The sequence below is a fragment of the Bison bison genome, unplaced genomic scaffold (assembly GCF_000754665.1).
Source record: "Bison bison bison isolate TAMUID 2011002044 unplaced genomic scaffold, Bison_UMD1.0 scf7180017864303, whole genome shotgun sequence".
NCBI lineage: Eukaryota > Metazoa > Chordata > Mammalia > Artiodactyla > Bovidae > Bison > Bison bison.
Genome location: NW_011494875.1, coordinates 632,750 through 653,909, shown reverse-complemented (window position 1 = coordinate 653,909; position 21,160 = coordinate 632,750). Strand labels below are relative to the sequence as shown.

At 37.2% G+C, this 21,160-nt stretch overlaps 1 protein-coding gene across 2 annotated transcripts in view; it reads right to left on the bottom strand.

The window, feature by feature from the left end:
- Nucleotides 1-4,863: 4,863 nt before the first annotated feature.
- VTA1 (vesicle (multivesicular body) trafficking 1) overlaps nt 4,864-21,160 on the bottom strand; it is a 72,669-nt gene continuing 56,372 nt past the window's right edge. Inside the window, exons 6-8 of one of the 2 annotated variants that reach the window (XM_010851437.1) lie at nt 20,430-20,606; nt 12,608-12,688; nt 4,864-6,174 (exon numbers count right to left, since the gene is read on the bottom strand). In XM_010851437.1, coding sequence (XP_010849739.1) covers nt 6,029-6,174; nt 12,608-12,688; nt 20,430-20,606 — 404 coding nt within the window. In that variant the 3' untranslated portion in view covers nt 4,864-6,028. The remainder of the gene's footprint in view (nt 6,175-12,607; nt 12,689-20,429; nt 20,607-21,160) is intronic. The other variant, XM_010851439.1, reaches the window with a different exon arrangement.

Below are 21,160 nucleotides of genomic sequence, written 5' to 3'. Positions count from 1 at the left end.
CTGCTGCTGGGAAAGATTGAAGGCAAGAGGAGAAGGGGACGACAGAGGATGAGATGGTTGAATGGCATCACTGACTCTATGGACATGAGTTTGAGTAAGCTCTGGGAGTTGGTGATGGACAGGGAAGCCTGGCGTGCTGCAGTCCATGGGGCAAAGAGTTGGACACGACTGAGCGACTGAACTGAACTGAACATCTTCCCACATGCGCAATCTCACGTTTGTTATTTTTGGTGTTGATAGGCCATCTGCCATGGCAACACTAAATTACTCAAATTCCCTGAATTTCTAACATTTTTTCCTCCATGCAGACACTCATGTTTTAGTTTTGCTAAGTTCTTCCTGCTTCTCTATCTGGCAAACCTGCAGGCCAATCTCTTTTCTGAGGACTTTTCTTTCTTCAGGAAGAATGAGTGTAGTTTCATACATAACCTCCAATATAGCATTATAACATTAAACTATAATTGATGGGAGATGCTCAATACGTATTAATATTTTTGAACAATGAATGATACTAACATTTTTATAAGATCTCTCAATATTGCTGAGCTATTGAAACCTGGAGGGGGCAGGGGGAGGTCCTGGGATGGATTTCTTTATTCTACAGCTACTACTCTAGTAGGCAAGACTCAAGACTCCAGCCTCCATGACCTTCTGTGAGTTCCAAAGGGTGGATTCGAACAGTTGCTAATAAAATGAGGAGTACACAAGAAACCACCTGAGGGAAGATGGCACATCGAGATTAGGAGACTGATCATCCCAGCCCTGCACACAACCTATCTTGTCAGCAACTCCATCTTTGAACCATTGTTGTAAAATTCCTCATCAAATCCTCCCCGGTTGAGACACATAAATTATCAAGGTAAGAACTTGCTTTCCCCCTTCACCTGGCAATAAAGCAATAAAGCTATCCTTTTCTACTTCACCCAAAGTTCTGTCTCCGAGATTCAGTTTAGCTCCACTGCAGAGAGGCTGAGCCTTCAGCATCAATATGAAGATAGTTCTCTAGAAAGTTGTATTCATGGATTATTGTTATGCAATCGAGTCTTTCCTCCCAACTTTAAGGGATTACCTAAAGTAAGGGATAGGTGTTCCTGTCTCAGACTTTCAGGCAGAAATTTAATTTGAAGAACCAACTGATAATAAACATTAATTTTATTTTGAAGTCCATATATTTGAAATCTGTAAAAGTGATGGCTACATAGTGAGGAAAAATATTTTGTTTAAAATTAAGAAAAACTGGCATGTCTGGGAAACCCAGGACTCCCTAAGTGATGTGGGACTCTCTCCAGGATGACATATAAACTCATAGGACCAGTCATCAAATCTGCCTGTTTTCTCCCTGGACTCAAAGTCCATTTGCTTTCAAGCCACAGGCTCAACCACAGTTACTAATAATTGGAACATATTGTCCAATACGTCCAATAATAGAAAAGTCTAGTTGCTATGCTTCCCACTAATAAAAGGAATTGTCCAGTGAACTTGATAACATCTCGCTTTTCTCATAATAATTTAACTGATCCTGTACCTCCATGGGTGATAATATTATTGTCTGAATAGGCAGTCTGAGCTTAGAAAATTTCCATACTAGCTGTGTGTGTGTGTGAGCTTAGCTATGTCCGACTCTTTGCAGCCCCATAGACTGTAGACCGCCAGGCTCCCATCTATGGAATTTTCCTGGCAAGAATTTTGGAGCGGGTTGCTATTTCCTACTCCAGGGTATCTTCCCGACTCAGGGACTGAACCTGTGACTCTTACGTCTCCTGCATTGGCAGGTGGGTTCTTTACCACTAGTGCCACCTGGGAGGCAAATTTATTATCCTGTGGTTGTTTTCTTACCTGTAAAGCAGGGACTCACCTCTCAGGATCACTGGCAAGATTAAATAAATACATGTAAAATACTCAAATCAGTGCCTGGCATTTAGTAAATACTCAAATGCTAGTTATTATATTCACTATTATTAAAGTGTCACTCGGTTGAAATTAGTCCTCCATAAGAATACTCCATTAAATGAGCTGTTAGTCTCAGAATCCCACACAGACATCAAAGATTACAACCAACCAGGTATGCTTACCCTCCTTATGAAGGATGCCTTAAAATTTTGTGATCTAAGAAAAAACTCCTCTACTGCTGGAGGTTTATGTACAATCCAAACTAGGTATCTGATCCAATTGCTTTGGAATATAAAATGAGTCAAGTTAAAAAACATGGGAACGGGGTAGGGAGAAAGCTCTGCAGATAACTGTTCAACCCCGAGTCGTTCAACACCCAGTTATTGTTCTTTCAGAGTTGCAGATGTTAACACTGCTATTAGGATTTACATTTCTTTAGAAAGAATAGTATATAACCTTTTCTGAACCAACACACAGTAACATCAGATTTCTAGAAATCATATATAAATAAATTATATAAACACTAGATCTGCAACCAGGGTCTTTTGCTTGGTGTAATCTTGAAGCCTGCAAATTTCCTTGACCATAGGCTTGGGAACTGTTCTTGGCTTCTAGCTCCAGTTCAGCAGTGATTTGGTGAGATGTCTGTGACAATCAATGTAGACAGAACTTATCTTATTTTTCCTTCCTCCTCTGTCTGTATTGACAAAACAATGTTATCAAATAGTTTTACTTGGGATGGTCACAAGAACTCGGGAACACTGCACTTCAGCCTTAAATGTCAACAGAATTCGGCCACTTTCCCCACTGCTATTAACGACTACTCACTCCTTCCAAGCACTTAAGTTAAAATCTTGCGATCAACCTTCACTCCCTATGCCTATGTGTCAGATTTGATTTACCAGAAATACTGTGGCTCACCTTTAAAAAAAATAGCCAGAAACCTATTACATCCTATAACCTCCACTTCTATCCTTGATCTAAGCCATTGTGACATCTCCCCTTAATTATTACAATACTCATTTATCTATGGCTGTGCTGGGTCTTAGTTGTGGTGAGTCGGGGCTACTCTTGGTTGTGCTGCATGGGCTTCTCACTGTGGTGGCTGTTGCTGTTGTGGAGCATAGGCTCTAGAGCATGGGCTCAGTAGCTGGTGTACTGCCTTAGCTGCCTGTGGCATGAGGAATCTTTCCAGATCAGGGATTGAACCCGTGTCTCCTGCATTAGTAGGCAGATTCTTGACTAGTGGATCTCCAGGAAGTCCCACAATACTTTTAACTCATCTTGCAGCTTCCACCCTTGTCCACATTATGGTCTTTGTCTCAACACAGCTGGCAATATGATCCTTTTTAAAAGTCTTAACAGGCTACTCTTCTGTCCAAATCCTTTGGCTCCGTATCTTGCTCAGAGGAAAAGCCAAGTCTTTCACAAAAATCCTGTGTGATCCTGAGTTTCTCACTCCTCCACCAGCCATCCTCACTTTTCTCCTCTTACCTCTTGTGACCTCCCTGTGCCACGAATGCTCTTCCTTCCCTTTTTCACTCAATGGTCACCTCAGTGAGGCCTAGCCTATCTTATTCAATTGTGCACAGGCCCACACACACACCGAAGCATTTCCCATTCCATACTCTGGTGTTCTCTAGAGGATTTATCACTGACTAATATGGAAGTTCCTAAAATGTGATTCCACCACTTTCAAATTCCTATTGTGATGCTGATGGGGCCCAGTGACCACACTTTAGGGGAATCTTCCTCCTAGACGCAATCTTTCTGATGGGAGTAGGGGTAGACTACTCAAACTTGAGGGGCCACCAGATTACCTAAAGTGCTTCTTTCAAATGCGACTGGTTGAATAGAATATATGGTATTTTTTTTATTAAGTATTTATTAATACCATTTTATTATATGGTATCTATTTCTTCCCTATTAGAATACAACTTTGAGGCAGGGATTTTTTTTTTTTTTCTTGTTTTCTGCTGTTTCCTCACGCAAAGAACACCAGGCACATAGTAGCTGCTCAATAAATACATGCTGATTGACCAAATGAAAACTACTTAACCCTAGTGATATGTCAGAAAATTTCTTTCTCCTGTCAGGTTTTATATGCAGAATCACAAAGTTAAAAAACCTTTATAGATCAATCTCTTCCTGCAAGAAAGGATTTTAAAGTAATGGGCTGCAGAGACAACTGGGATTTCCTGATATTCAGGAAATTAATGATTAATTTACATTATCATTGCAACATTAATGTTAGTAACAATAAACATTTATGGAATGCTACTATTTGCTGAGTATTTCATGTGTAGTATTTCACTTTTCATATTGAACTCTAAGGTGGCTAGTGGTATCACCTCCATTTTACAGACAGGAGTTGCTATGACAAAGCCCACTTCTCTGTGGTTTTCATACATCTTCTCCTCTCCATGTGCTCTCCCAACTGGGAGCAACAGGGAGTGTGTGAAATGGGAGGTGACAGTTTTTTTCCCAGTGGCCAGACATGTTAGGATCGGAACTAAAATTTGCTGAGCTGTATTTTACATTTACCTTTTATAACATAAAAGATCATCCAAGTTATTTTTCTATTTCAATAAAGTTCCAAAGATCTATATCAGAACCCTGGAATTGCAGATGCAAATGTTGAACTCTACAAATGTTATAAGAATTTAGCTGTGAAAGATATGAAAATAGTTTTCAGGAGGCTTGTTTTTGGGGGCTTGTTTTTATAATAATTTAAAACTGTATATTCAGCATATTCATTCTATCAAACTCTATACAATAGCACTATACTTATGCAAAGAAAAACAGAAAGACATTATGAGTTAATGATTCATTTTCTTCCAAATAGACTGTTAGAACAGGGGTCAGCAAACGTTTCCATAAAGGAGCAAGTAGTATGTATTTTAGACTGGCAGGACGTATAATTCTGCAGTCATGGAAAGAAACCAAGCACAAAACATAAATAGATATAATTCAGTTTCAATAAAACTTTATTTATACAAGTGGCCAGCCCACAGACCACAGTTTGCTGACCCCTATGTTAAAAGATTCCAAATATTAGTGTAATGAATGAAATATATCAGATAAATTTCAGGTAAATCTGCCAAATTTCTCTCATTTTAAAAATGGTCTGACTTTAAAAAAGTGACAATTTCAGCATGCAAAAATGATATCTGGCTCTGCAATAAGCCAAACTAGTTAAAAGAAACCTTGTATTTATTTTTTACACAGCACAAATGTAGGTGACACAGTAAGTTCATAATTCCCCACAAAAAACTTATAAACTCAACAATTGAGAATCATGTTCTTATAATCTGCACCATTCATAGCTATACACTCTATGGAATCCATTCCATAGCAGCAGAGAACCTTAACTCAAAAGCACCAAGTTTCCAGGCATTACTACAAACATCTTGTTTTCATTCTCTAATACATGCAGTCAAACTGCCTAGGAAGCAAATACCAATTCACCTTAAATGTCAATGGGTAAGGGAAAACAGTTAAGCAACCAACATTATTCTTACGTCTAGAACTGATGCTACCTCTTCATTATTTTTTCCTTTCATGAACATTTTACTTTTTAGCGTAGCTCCATTTGAGTATAAATTGAAATTTGAATATAATCTCTTTCAGATTCATCTAACAGTTTAGAACATCCATATCTGTTTAATTAATCTTGAGGAAAACAGAAATATGATCTCTAATCTAGAATATTCTGGCAGTCTTTATTAAAAGTTAAGTTCAGAATTTTATAGCAAAGTGATTACGGTCGGTTTGTTCAAATTATAGATTATAAGATTCCTTCATTTATTTAGATTAAGATACAAAGCTAATTCCCAATACATTTTATAGAAGTGTTTTCATGTTTTGAACAAGCAGGGTTCAGTGGGCAATTATAGGACCTTGTTCACATTAGAGAGCTATACACTCAGAGACTACTGGATCCACTAAATGGACAATGAAAACTGGTTGAGGCTGCTGATGAATACTTCAATAGGAATCTGATACACAGACACAGATTTCATTGTTAAAGTCAATGGAACTGAAGTCTTCCTTAAAACTGTGCTCCTGATAGGCTGAAGATAGAGTAGTGGACTGTTAGTTCTTTAAGCCAAAAATGCATGGATGTTGTACAAAGGCTTCATTCTCTGCCTGTAGTCAGTAACTTGAGGGCCTTCTGCAGATTCTGCACTGCAGTGCTGACATCTTCATACTGCAAAGCACTGCCAGCATACTTGCAGTATTTCTGAGCCCTAGCAAAGTCCTCTGGTGTTAGTCGGATATCTCCTAAGAGAAAAATAGAGTAATGAAAACATTTGTAAAGAATATAAAAAGTGTTATTTAGGTTAGGTAAATGCTTTATACTCAAGATTACAGAAAATGTTTAAGTTTATATAAAAATATGAAGGTCTTTCCCCAACCCTTAGTTGTATCTGAATAAATTTTCTTTATGCTTTTAAAAACAAGGAAAGCAGCTTTGGTATTTACGTCAGAATTGCTGAGACTCTCTTTTTCTGGAACAATACACACAGTCTAAGACATTCAAACCTCATTTGAACTAGAATATACATATGAATAAAAAATTTAGCAACAAACTTTATGCAAATATTACATACATTATCTAAATTTTTTAAAGCATGTAAAGGGTTAAGGATTAACTAAAACATACCATTAAACTACACAATCAAACTTCAACAATCCTTATTAGTTCTTTGTTTAAAATGGATTCTCATCAGGCTTTCTATCTACACATATGTTTAACATGGATAGATCCAGCCAAATAATTTGGGTGAAAAAAAAATCATACTGAAAATATTTAATCTAAGATTTAGATTTGAATATATATTTCTAAAAGTGAAATTAAAAACTGACTTTGTGTCTTATCTTTGGAAATAAATAGCATTCTCTTTTGAAATTTTTATGAGGACTCTTAAGAACTGATCAGAAGGTTGGGGGTACAGAATACAAAGAAAAGATAATACATTTTGATTCCCTTTCTAAATGAACATATATAAATATAATTGCTTTTCTTTTAGTTGCTTTTAATTTTGCCAGAAAATAAAGCATAAAATGAAAACTTTGGCATTTGAAGTCCTACTTCAAAGTATGTAGCAATTCTAGGTACTCTGATACTAAATTCTTATCCAAATTAATATTTTCTAAAATTTTCAAAAAAGAATGCTGAAGTAATGTATCCGAAAGTTTCTAACCCAGTTTTTAGGCACTTGTAAGTGTTGAATAACTTCAATGAATGACTATAAAAAAGCCATATTTACTTTATTTCCCACTTAAAAAAATATTAAGTTCACACAGAATTAAACATTAAATTTAAGATTTTAAAATAATGTACTTATACATCTATGTACAATAATGTACTTATACATCTACGTACAGTAACTAGACCAGTGTGCTACAAAGCCTCCAAATACTTGTTGAGTATTAAAGATTACAATCATAGTTGATCCTCACTGTTGTGAATCACAGATTGTTGTTGTTGCTCAGTCGCTAAGTCGTGTCTATCTCTTTTCAACCCCATGAACTGCAACATGCCAGGCTTCCTGTCCTTCAATACCTTCGGGAGTTTGCTCAAACTCATGTCCATTGAGTCAATGATGCCGTCCATCTCATCTCTGTCACCTGCTTCTCTTCCTGCCCTCAATCTTTCCCAGCATTAGGGTCTTTTTCAATGAGTCAGCTCTTCGCATCAGGTGGCCAAAATACTGGAGCTTCAGCTTCAGTCCTTCCAATGAATATTCAAGATTGATTTCCTTTAGGACTGACTGGTTTGATCTCCTTGCAGTCCAGTGGACTCTCAGGAGTCTTCTCCAGCACAACAATTGGAAAGCGTTAATTCTTTGGAGGTCAGCCTCTTTTATAATCTAACTCTTGCATCTGTACCTCAAAATCACTGTGGATAGGGACTGCAGCCATAAAACTAAAAAATGCTTGCTCCTTGGAAGGAAAGCTATGATCAACCTAGACAGTGTATTAAAAAAGCAGACAAAAAAAAAAAAAAGCAGAGCCATCAGTTTGTGAACAAAGGTCCATATAGTCAAACTATGGTTTTTCCAGTAGTTATGTATGGATGTGAGAGTTGGTCCATAAAGGTTGAGTGCCGAAGAATTGATGCTTTCAAACGGTGGTGCTGGAGAAGACTCTTGAGTGTCCCTTGGACTGCAAGGAGATCAAACCAATCAATTCTAAAGGAAATCAACTCTGAATATTCACTGGAAGGACTGACACTATAGGTGATGCTCCAATCCTTTGGCCACTGGATGAGAAGAGCTGACTCACTGGAAAGGACCTTGATGATGGGAAAGATTGAAGGCAAAGGAGAAGGGGTTGGCAGAGGAAGAGATGGTTAGATATCATCACTGATGAATAGACATGATTTTGAGCAAACTCTGGGAGACAGTGAAGGACCGGGAAACCTGGCGTGCTGCAGTCCACGGGGCTGAAGAGAGTCAAACGTGACTTAATGAGTAAACAACAGTCTTCTGTCAAGGTCAGATAAGTCAACCTTGGAAAGGCATAGTTTTATCAATTGGGGATACAGGGATTTCTCTTTAAACCAAATGATTTTGTTTTCTCTAGGTTATTTCCCTAACTCCAAATGATAATCTTATACCATTGTTTCTTGATTTATAAGTTTTTCAGTTCAGTTCAGTCACTCAGTCGTGTTTGACTCTTTGTAAGCACATGGACTGCAGCACACCAGGCTTCCTTGTACATCACCAACTCCTGGAGTTGACTCAAACTCATGTCCACTGAGTCGGTGATGCCATCCAACCATCTCATCCTCTGTCCTTCCTTTCTCCTCCAGCCTTCTATCTTTCCCAGCATCAGGGTCTTTTCCAGTGAGTCAGTTCTTTGCATCAGGTGGCCAAAGTATTGGAACTTCAGCATCAGTCCTTCCAATGAATATTCAGGACTGACTTCCTTTAGGATTGACTGGTTTGATCTCCTTGCAGTCCAAGGGACTCTCAAGTCTTCTCCAAAACCACAGTTCAAAAGCACCAATTCTTTGGACCTTTGTTGGCAAAGTAATGTCTCTACTTTTTAAGAAGCTGTCTAGGTTGGTCACAGCTTTTCTTCCAAGGGGCAAGTGTCTTTTAATTTCATGGCTGCAGTCACCATCTGCAGTGATTTTTTGGAGCCTAAGAAAATAAAGTCTCTCACTGCTTCCATTGTTTCCCTATCTATTTGCAATGAAGTGATGGGACCAGATGTCATGATCTTAGTTTTTTGAATGTTGAGTACTGAGCCAGTTTTTTCACTCTCCTCTTTCACTTTCATCAAGAGGCTCTTTAGTTCCTCTTTGCATTCTGCCATAAGGTTGGTGTCATCTGCATATCTGAGGTTATTGATATTTCTGTAGGCAATCTTGATTCCAGCCTGAGCTTCATCCATCCTGGCACATCCTATGATATACTCTGCATATAAGTTATATAAACAGAGTGACAACATACAGCCTTGATGTATTCCTTTCCCAATTTGGAACCAGTTTGTTGTTCTGTGTCCAGTTTTTCCTATTGCTTCTTGATCTGCCTACAGACTTCTCAGGAGGCAGGAAAGGTGGTCTGCTATTCCCATTTCTTAAAGAATTTTCCAGTTTGTTGTGATCCAAACAGTCAAAGGCTTTGGTAGTCAATGAAGCAGAAGTAGATGTTTTTCTGGAATTCTCTTGTTTCTTCTATGATCTAGTGGATGTTGGCAATTTAATTTCTGGTTCCTCTGCCTTTTCTAAATCCAGCTTGAACATCTGGAAGTTCTTGGTTCATGAACTGTTGAAACCTAGCTTGGAGAATTTAGAGCATTACCTTGCTAGCGTGTGACATGAGTGCAATTGTGTGGCAGTTTGAGCATTCTTTTGGCATTACCTTTCTTTGGGATTGGAATGAAAACTGACCTTTTCCAGTCCTGTGGCCACTGCTGAGTTTTCCAAATTTGCTGGCATACTGAGTGCAGCACTTTCACAGCATCATCCTTTAGGATTTGAAATAGCTCAGCTGGAATTCCATCATTTCCACTAGCTTTGTTCGTAGTGATGCTTGCTCAGGCCCACTTGACTTCACATTCCAGGATGTCTAGCTCTAGTGAGTGATGATACCACTGTGGTTATCTGGGTCATGAAGATCTTTTTTTGCGTAGTTCTTTCATGTATTCTTGCCACGTCTTACTATCTTCTGCTTCTGTTAGGGCCACATCGTTTCTGTCCTTTATTGTGCCCATCTTTGCATGAAATGTTCCCTTGGTATCTTTACTTTTCTTGAAGAGATCTCTAGTTTTTCCCATTCTTTTGTTTTCTTTTCATTGATCACTTAGGAAGGTTTTCTTATCTCTCCTTGTTATTCTTTGAAACTCTGGATTCAGATGTGTATCTTTCCTTTTCTCCTTTGCCTTTTGCATCTCTTCTTTTCTTAGCTATTTGTAAGGGCTCCTCTCTGCTATAAAAGTTAAAGATTTAGCCACTTACACTCTTTCCTTCTTTCTTACCCTGTCTCCTCCTAAATTTATTATTTTTTTTCCAAATTGCTTAGTTGCTTACTTCTGTCTTCTCATTTCATCAAATCTAGAAAAAATTTCAACATTTTACTTTTGGACATTCCCCCTAAATAGAGCCTTCTTTTATTCCACCTTTCAACCTCTTGAAATACCTCTCTCTACCTTCAACTTGTCAGTGTTGATTCATATTCTGTCTTGAGTAAAATACTGTTTGTGACAAGCCTATGCCATTTCAAGGAGAATGTTCTTTGTGTCCAAGTCAAACAAAATCCCTTTTCTTATATTTCATAATTCTATTATTGTTCAAAATCATGGCATATTTCAGTTTGCTTCTTACTTGAAATTTCTTGTACAATTTAAAATGTTTTCTTGGATATTTTCGTTCTTCTTGGCAGACAAATTCTATGGCTTCTTATCCATTTCTTTCACATTCTATAGCTTTTTACTGTATATATTGCATGGAATCCACTTCAGTTTTCTTAAAAGAGGCGGGGGATTTGATTTTCTAATTTTAGAGCAACTGCTTTTCAAGCCTATGGAAAAGTTGTCAATGGAATTTTTCCTGTTAGGTGACGTAAGATTAATTCCACCATTTCTTATATCTCATATTTCTTTTCTTGGTTATCACTCTTCTCTTGATGGAGTATATCCTCTGGTAACTTCTTTAGAAATGGTATGTGGTAGGTGAAACTTCAGAATCCTTACATATTTAACAATATTTACTCTGCATTCATACCTGACAGTTTGGTTGGGTAAGATGGCAGACTTAGCATATGTAATTTTTTCTTCTGAAACCATATTAAAATGACAAGGTAAAACAAAAGGAAATAAATCCTAAAACGGAAGGAAAAGCAGTGAAGTCAAAGAGTGTAAAAACTGGAACAGGTAACTGATGAGATTTAAAGAAATTTCTAGAAAACTAGAAATTAAATGGAGGTATGCCGTTAAATGGCCTTCCCTGATGGTTCAGACAGTAAAGAATCTGCCTGTAATGCAGAAGACTTGGGTTTGATCCTTATGTCAGGAAGATCACCTGGAGAAGGGAATGACAACCCATTTCAGTACCCTCGCCTGGAGAATTCCATGGACAGAGGAGACTGGTGGGCTACAGTCCATGGAGTTGCAAACAGTCACACACAACTGAGTGGCTAACACACATGCTGTTAGATAAGAGTGGAAAAACATTCCAACTCAAAATATGTTTATAGGAGGCCTTTATGTGGAGCTTACCTAGAGAAACTTCAGAGATGGTCTAGCTATATGAGGAGTGGGGTTAGGGGTCTTTACTCCATCAGTCTCACCTTCCTCACTCTATCAGCCTCTGCATACGTGCGCATCCTTAGCCCTACTGCATTCCCATCTCTCACATGACACACTAGGTTAAAAACATAGAGAATGTCTCTCTAAAATCATGGAATTGACCTCCTAGATGGAGCTAGGACTGACAAGGTATGTGTGGTACACCCCTTGCCATTCCCCTCCAAGAAAAAAATCTTTTCATCCATGGCTGAGATGCAGGAGGAAGCTGAATAGCCTGTTTTCACAAGCGAGAACAGAAAAATCAAGTGGGAAAACAGACCTGCAGACATAACATCAGGGGAAATTCAATGACAGCTACTGAAAGTAACCAATCAAGGTCTTCATCTTACATATAAAAGGACTAATCTCATCAGACATATGAAGAAAATTCTGAAAAAGACTAAATTAAACAAAGAGAACACCCGAGTTGTTCTGTTTCTTTCCAGAAAAGCTAGAAAGATTGGAATTAATAAACTCATCACTTAGCCTATGAACCAATCAGTCAAAATAATCCTCAGAGACTTCTATCTTCAACTATGGTTAGTTTCTCTCTTCTTAGATAATCTACTAACTCAGTGCAGGTAAAGAAGATTATAATCAAATCACGAGGTAATCTTGAACTAAACTAACAGAAGCTTCCACGATAGCTTTGGTTACATGTTTGTACCACTATATCCAGCAGTACATAAAAAAAGGAATTGTTTAAAAAAAAAAGGCGGTGGGGAATGCCTCTGGATTTAAATATTTTTGATCTAAGAAATAATCTTGGTTTATTGGAGAATTTGGTGAATAAAGACATTTAAAGAAGTGTATTTCAAATTACCCAGACATTCAAATATAGTCATCCCAAGATAAAAGCACAAAACAATGACCCGAAATAGGAGATACACTATACCTCATAAAATAGCTGACTTACCCTGGGAAACTGTACTGAAGAGTGCAGGATCAATGGCCGGAATAGTCTGTGGAGTAGGCTGGATAGTGTTACTTGTTACACCTGCAAATCAGAAAACCACAAATGAGTACAGAAGTGTTACACCCTCAATCCTCTTAATTATATACTAGGAAAGCACTCAGAGGATCATGGAAGAATCTCATTACTTCACTTAATTACTTTCCTGAAATCTCAATGAACTGTAATTTGATATACATCTTATTTGATGTTGGAGGCTGGTATAGGAAATATGCAGAAAAATATATTTTGAGCATTTACATAGATGTGTTATGAGGCAATATATATTCTTATTATATATTTTGCATTTTCTATCACATCTACTTCTTAAAGGTGCTTCTCAATAAAGCTTACCATATATCTGTAGAAGTAACAGATTCTATTCCTACCTTTTAATTTCTTAAATAGTTGAATAATTTTGAGGACAAGATAGGATATAATTATGATTTAGTTTAACTTATGGAATGAGTCCCATTTCATCTCTGTCAATGAAATTTAAAAATTATATATTCCAATTTTCCAGTTTATATGTTTTTAAGACAGTATTTTACACACCGAAGAAGCAATTAGTTATGACTTCCTATTAGAACTTGTCATGACTATCATATTCAGTGGATAACTAGCATTCTTGATTAATGCTAAGTAATATACTAAAGACTATTAATCATCTAAAAAATTAACATAAACTGTTGAAACTTCCAGAGTTTCAATTAACAAGATGATTCAATCAACAAGAAAGCAAATGAAGAAGAAAAGCTGATTACTCTCAATCAACAGACTCAAAGGAAAAGCAGGACTCTTCTGCCCCAGGCCAAGAGGTTCAATCTGAATAGGCAATGTGTAGTAGGGGCTTCCCAGGTGGCTCAGTAGTAAAGACTCTGACTGCCAAGCAGCAGATGAGAGTTCGATCCCTGGGTTGGGAAGATCCCCGGGAGAAGGAAATGACAACCCACTCCAGTATTCTTGCCTGGGAAATTCCATGGACGGAGGAGCCTGGCTTGCTATAATCCACGGGGTTGCAAACAGTCAGACTGTAACTTAGTGACTACACAGCAGTAGCGTGAAGTAGGTAAGACACGAGGACAACAAGAAAGAGCGGGAGAGAGAGCGAAAACCAACTGGGGAGTTTTTAGGGGCAATGAGAGTCTAGAGCTATGGTTTGACTTAAGTTCTCAAATATATTCTGCAGGTACGAATTTTACTTGAAGGACTTCTTGACTTTGAAGGACCTTATTATTTCCCACGCAAACACGACTGAGCGACTGATCTGATCTGATTATTTCCCACCCAAAGGAAAAACAGTTTAAATATATACTATTTTATATCATTCAATTTTGTTTTGGCAAACTAGTTTCACTTTCACAGCCTTGGTGCTATTTTTATTAAGTCATACCAATCCTGCTTTTAAATTAAAAACGGAACAAAAATTTCCAAAGGGGTATGGATGAAAAGTACAAATTTTAAGTAGCCAAAAAACAAACAAATAAACCCCGAAAAAAGGGTGGAAAAAAGTGAAACGCTTACCTCTCATTCTAGTCCACTTGAGGGCTATCACTAGTTTCTAGGGCACCCTTCTAGTCACACAAAAATATGCATGTTTTCAGATCAGTGTATGTATGTAATAATAAAGAAATGTACTTTGCTAAGAAATCTGTGTTCTTGCCTAAATCAAAATCTCTGGTCAAACTCCTCACTCTGTGGAGAAGGCATACTTCAGCATATGTATTGTTAATATATTAAGATTTTGCTAATGGTAATATGTCTGCATACTGTACTGTTCTGTGCATTTTTCACGTAATATGCCTTAGCAATAATTCCAGATTAAAATATATAAATCTGCCTTGTTCTTTTTAATGGGTATATATAATGGTGTTCTATTACATACATGAACACACATTTTATAATGCTATCCATCACTGAGGACATTTAGGTTGTTTCCAATCTTCTGCTATAGCTAATACCAGCAAATAATCTTATACAGTGTATACATATATATGTATGAATTTATTTATAGGAAAAATTATATAACTGCAAAGTCAAGAGACGTACAAATTTAAATTGACCAATTCAACAACTATGTTTTGCTTGATTTAAAAAATGCTAACAAAATATGTATATGTGTGTGTGCATAGTAGCTCAGTCCTGTCCAACTCTTTTCAGCCCCAGGGACTCTAGCCCACCAGGCTTCTCTGTCCATGGAATTTTCCAGGCAAGAATACTGGAGTGGGTTGCCACTTCCTCCTCCATGGGATCTTCCTGACCCAGGGATCAAACCCATGTCTCCTGGGTCTCCTGCACTGACAGGGTGATTCTTACCACTGTGCCACCTGGGAAGGCCTAACAAAATTTATTAAGTTATAAACTTACGACATAATTCTCCCATAAGACTTGAACTTTCAAAGGCAAATAATTACACAAAATAATTTTTTTTTTTTAACTTAGAATGCAAGATTCGACAGGGCTCTTTAGAAACTACCTAGTGAAGTCCAGGCAGTTGAAGCAGCTGAGCATAAAAACAAAGGTAGGTGACTACATATATTTTTCACACAGATTTTAAGAAAAAAAGAGTAAGTTGACAACTCTTCACATATAATCTGGATATCAATGTCACTTCTTACTAAGTAATTTGTGTTTCTGAGTATATTAATCCTCCTAACAAACCTCTTTCTCTATGGAGAAGGCAAAGTTTCCTTGGTCAGCATCCTGCATTAATTTTTAAATGCTTCCTTGCACATCTCCAGATTATTAAGTAGGCAATATTACTTAACAAGAACAAAAGAGAATTTTTTGAGATAAAAGAGATAATCTATTATGTATTATGTGTGTGTGTGTGTTAAGCTGCTTCAGTCATATCCGACTCTTTGTGACTCCATGGACTGTAGACTGCCAGGCTTGTCTGTCCGTGGGATTCTCCAGATAAGAACACTGGAGTTGGTTGCCATTTCCTCCTCCAGGGGATCTTCTGGACGCTGGGATCGAACCTGCGTCTCTTATGTCTCCTGCATTGGCATGTGGGTTTTATACCACTAGCGTCACCTGGGAAAACCATTATGTATTATAATAAAATTTTATTTGAGTGATACGAAAAAAAGAAAACCTCACAAATAGTCTGCATTTATTAAGAACTCTGATCAGAGTCATTCAACCAAAGCTTGAACTGACAGTATAGGCTGCTCAACAAGTCCTACGCAGCAGTGAGAAAACACAGCTTCTCATCTGTCTCCATGTATAGGGACCAAGGCCTATGTTCTTGGCAGTTACCATGACATGTTCCTGTGGGGGCCTAGCAGAGGCTCAACTAAGTGTATAAACACCAGTTAAATTAGTAAGAATGGTTTTTAGTTTATGTTAATTTATTTTTTTTAAATGCCCTAAGCTACTTATTTTTCCTTCTTACCTCAATTTGTAAAGGTTTCATTTGTTATTTTGCAAACTGGTTGTAGCCTGTTATACTACAGTATGTTGGAGTGATGTCACCATAAAAACAATCCTAGGGAAGGCAGAAGTGTGTTGGAAATTTCTATCACTTGACAAAAAGGAAATGTTAACAAGTAACTTCTGGCTAATTTTTTTTAGCAGATGGTTTTTACACAGCCTATTTGATGAGTTTATATACACTTAAAAATTAAATACTTTATGACTTCTAATTAGGTACTAAATTGTTCTCCTGACTGCACGGTGTAGGAATTCTAGAAAAAGAGAAATGAGTGTTGGTAAGAAAACTCGAGAAGATGATGCAAGAAGTATAATTAAACAAAACCCTGAATGGCATTAACATTTGAAGAGGCAGTGAAAGAGAAAGACATGGTAACTACGAGGAACACTGTAAGCAAATGTAGGAACAGCGGGTTGAGTAAACTTCAGAATAATCATGGAAAATAGTGCTGACAGAAACAGTCAGGCCAGAATACAAAACACTGTGAAGGCTGGACAGCAGAGCTCAAATGCAGTCCTTCTGTCACTTAAAAGAACAACAATAAAAGAGCTAAGTTTTTGATCTAGATATGAGGTGAGCTGCCTTTATAATTATAAGGTTTGCATTAATTCTAAACTAATTTTTCATCTATTTAGACTTACTACTGAGATGTTCTTCCTCGATATTTACAGACTGTAGAAAGCGTATTTCAAGAGAAGGAAAAAACGGTAGGCTGTATGACCTCTATCTGATAGAACACAGCGGTAAAAGCACAAAGAACCAAACACTTGGCTGTTTAATCACTAAACCCGCCCTCCTTGCACCCTCTTTGCTTTTCTGTGGAAGAACTAAACACTGTATATTAGTACATACTATTCTTTGCAGCTATCTTAAGGATTTCCCTTTGATAAAAGTACATCCTGGACCTTTATATGAGAGAAAGTAAATCATTCTTGAAGTGAGTAAGAAGGGAAACATCTGCTATATTTATAAACTGACAATGTTATTTCATTTTCTATTGGGTAACCATGAACTAATTTTTTAAAACTGTTTTAAATGTAATAGAAAAATTTGCCAGCAAACAGGTTATTTCCATATCTAAGCCAATCTTAAGGAGAAAAATATTATGAGAAATGTAGGTTTTAATCTGATAGAACTTTAGTTTTTCAGAGGAAGGGAAATAGAAGGGAGGTGACAAAAACATGAAATCCGAAAGACTTGGGTTCCAATTCTAGGACTGTCACTTATTAGCTATGCTAGTATGTATATTTTTTCAGGATAATGGCTTTTCTTTAGTTTGAAAATTAGGGATACCACTATCTAATATAGTTCTGTTAGTGTAAGTTTATGAAATAGCCACAATAACTATTTAAGTCTGTAAGAACATATACCTGATGCCTTAAAGCAATTCTAAGATTTTCAATTTTATGCCTCATGCTAAAGAACATAAGTGGGGAAAAAAAAATAAGGCTAATGCCACATTTAAATGGATCGAAATGAACTATTTATGCCAGAAAACTTCCTAAAATAAATAGAAGACTACTTCTTGATATCTATCTTTATGTCTGGATATTCTAAGCAGGAGTCTGTTAGTTTGAATATATGAAATTCATGTTCTATCACCTCCATTGTACAAAAAAAAGACACAAAGTTTGTGTCTGTTCTGTCCTATGAACCATTGTCATATGGTTCAACCTGTTACAACTCTCCTACTAGAAGTATACTTTCCATCTCATATGTTTGATTATAGACATCCTGTAAATATGTAAAAATGGCAACCCACTCCAGTATTCTTGCCTAGGAAACCCCATGGACAAAGTCTGAGCCTGGTGGGTGACAGTCCATGGGGTCGCAAAGAGTCGGACAAGACTTAGCAGCGGAGCACACAATGTAAATATATGCATATATGCCTCTACCATAACTCCGCCCTAAGACACACTGAGCAACAATACCCTTAGTCAATCTTTTTGTAAGGTCAGTGCCTTATCCACAACTCTGACACTTGTCCTGATTCACAAAATAATTTTAAGTGTTCGTTAACTTGCTATTAAATATCCTTTCTTTGGCACACAAATAGGAAGGAAGGTTATAAAAAAAGGAAGCTAATTTGCTGAACACTGATTTTGTGTTAGACACAGTAATCAATTTTCATACTTTTTCCTCTTTAATAATTGAAACAACTATAAGAAGTATGATTAATTTCATTTTGAAAGAGGAAAAACCTAGAGAGAGAAAAGATGGTAACAGCAGAGTTTGTGGTCTAACAAGGAGTAGAAACTAGTAACAAATACTATGTGATTCCCAAGTGCATTTTATTTTCACTTTGTCCTTCTGTGAGGATGACTGTTGGAGGCTCTAGGTCAGTGTTTAAACTTACTAGTATATTCGAGCAGTATTTATCGAAGGCAAATACATCTAAGTATGTAGCTGGTTTTGCTTAGTTCATTCTACAATGGAAATACTGAACATTCCTGAGAGATAATAAAATATTTAAAACAATGTTCCATGAAATTTTACTTACAAAACTAATGCAAATTGGTCTATTAATGCCATTACATAGACCATAACGCAATGAAAAGTCAGGCAGGGTAAAACTTAGAGAATGATGATACAAAAGAGATCAGCATTAAAACAACCATGTTCATCAATATGCTTAAGACAAAAATGTTTGTGGTATTTATAGATGATATGAAGTTGAAAGTTTTAAAATAGAAGGGAAGAGAAAAATAGGAGGGAAGAGACTAACCACACACCTACAGTGGTCAAAACAGAAAACTTAAATGTTGTTCAACTCATGCAAAATAACCTAAACGGTTTGGGTAAACAGAAGCTGAAAATCTGGAAGTCAATGAAGTAACGGTGAATAACAGAAATAGTAGAAAGCAAGGCTCAAAGGCAACTTTTATTCTATTAAACATTTTGAAATATATATTTTACTACCATAGATTACTCATAGACTGAGATAAAAGTAAAAGTTTAAAAACAATTTTTGGAAAAAAATTTTATTAAAGTTAAGCTTTATTTAAATTACGGTTTTAAACACCCTTCTATTTGGAAGTACAGGTGATTCTCTGTCAACAATACAAGAAAACAAAGGAGTAGCTGTCTGCAACTTTAAACAATTTATCTACTGACACTGACTTATTCTTGGAAACTAGTTTTGTCAGATTATTTTTTTCTATGAAAACAAGGTATATAGTACTAATTTTGGAGAAGGCAATGGCACCCCACTCCAGTACTCTTGCCTGGAAAATCCCATGGATGGAGGAGCCTGGTAGGCTTCAGACCATGGGGTCTCGAAGAGTTGCACACGACTGAGTGACTTCACTTTCACTTTTCCCTTTCATGCATTGGAGAAGGAAATGGCAACCCACTCCAGTGTTCTTGCCTGGAGAATCCCAGGGACGGGGGAGTCTGGTGGGCCGCCGTCTATGGGGTCGCACAGAGTCGGACACGACTGAAGCGACTTAGCAGCAGCAGTACTAATTTATCCAAAGAGTAGATATCACTTTGGTGGTTTATTTTTAGACATGTTTGTAATATTAAACGAACAAACCTGAAACCCCTCCTTTCACTTGTCTGTGCTACTGAGATTCTGTGCCTCAAAGCCGGCTCCTTCACCAATAATACCCATATTGAGGGTAGAGGCAGGGTCTTAGGGAAATGAGTCAAGAGAAAAATGGATCTTGTGATCATAGTAGGAGTCTGACTGACACTCCTATAAATAAGACCCACTCACTTCAGTGCTATTCTTGAACAGCAGTGAAAAGGAAAGAAAGGGAGGGGAAGAAAAAGAAAAGGGAAACACACACGAAAAGTACAGACACTATGAGGCCCGGTGGTGGTGGTACAAGTTGTATCTGACTCTTTTGCAACCCCATGGACTTAGCTCACCAGGCTCCTCTGTCCATGGGATTTCCTATACTGGAGTGGGTTGCCATTTCTCCACGGGATATCCCAAGCCAGGAATGGAACCTGGGTCTCCAGCTTGGCGGGCAGATTTTTTACCACTGAGCCACCAGGGACACTATAGACATACAGACACTATAGACATAGACACTATACTTATTAATAAAATATATAGTAAATAGTAATCAATTACACATAAATATTCTGTCATTTTTAAAAAAATTAAAATACAACTAGTATTAAAATTTCAATGAACACAATATTGTAAAGCAAATATCTTTCAATTTAAAAAATATATAAATTAAAAAACTTCAGTGAAAAGGATTCTTTTTGTGGGTTCAAGTGGAATTTAAAGACCACTTTGTGCTTTAGGACCATCATTATGAGGCAAAAATAAGATAAGAGGAGCAGTTGTTATTTATGAAAGGAAGAGTTCAAACCTGTTAAGTTTCAACTTCCTACCTGTGCTGTGAGGCACTTCTGCTGGGGTATTAGCTGGGGCGTGGGCACCGGGGGGAATCTGGATTCCAGTATAGCTGCTCGATGGCATGTTGCTTGGGTCATATGTGGAAGATGACGGCTGAAGTGGCTGAGTGGGCAGAGAGGTGGCTCCAGCATCTTCATTTTCCTCAACATCTACTATATGATATACACGAAATGTTAAACGAGGTCCAGACAGTTCTTGATTTATGGTTTTGTCTTTTTTTTAAAACGGTAGTGTAAAAGTGATATGGTTTTGGTAGAAACTATACTTTGAATTTTTATCTTTTCCCAGGCAGCGGTAAGTGGTATAGTATTCTCTTTGATGCTGGGCAGTGGGAGCCACAGCTCCCAGTCAGCCACGAGATCACAAAAGTAAATAACTGATACACTCACAACCATTCTTTTTCACTTTCAGTATACTAGTCAATAAATTACACGAGATACTCAACACTGTATTACAAAATAGACTTTGTGCTAGATGATTCTGCCCAGCTGTAGGTTAAGGTGGGCTGGGCTAAGCGATGATGTTCAGTAAGGTAGGTTATAAAATGCATTTCAAATCATAGTTATTTCAAATTTATGATGGGTTTATCAGGATATTACCCCATTGTAAGTTGAGGAAATCTGTATTTTGAAATAAGAATGCCAAATATTCTTACTGATTATTATTGAACATAGACTAGACCTTCAAGTGCAATTCTATTTAATAC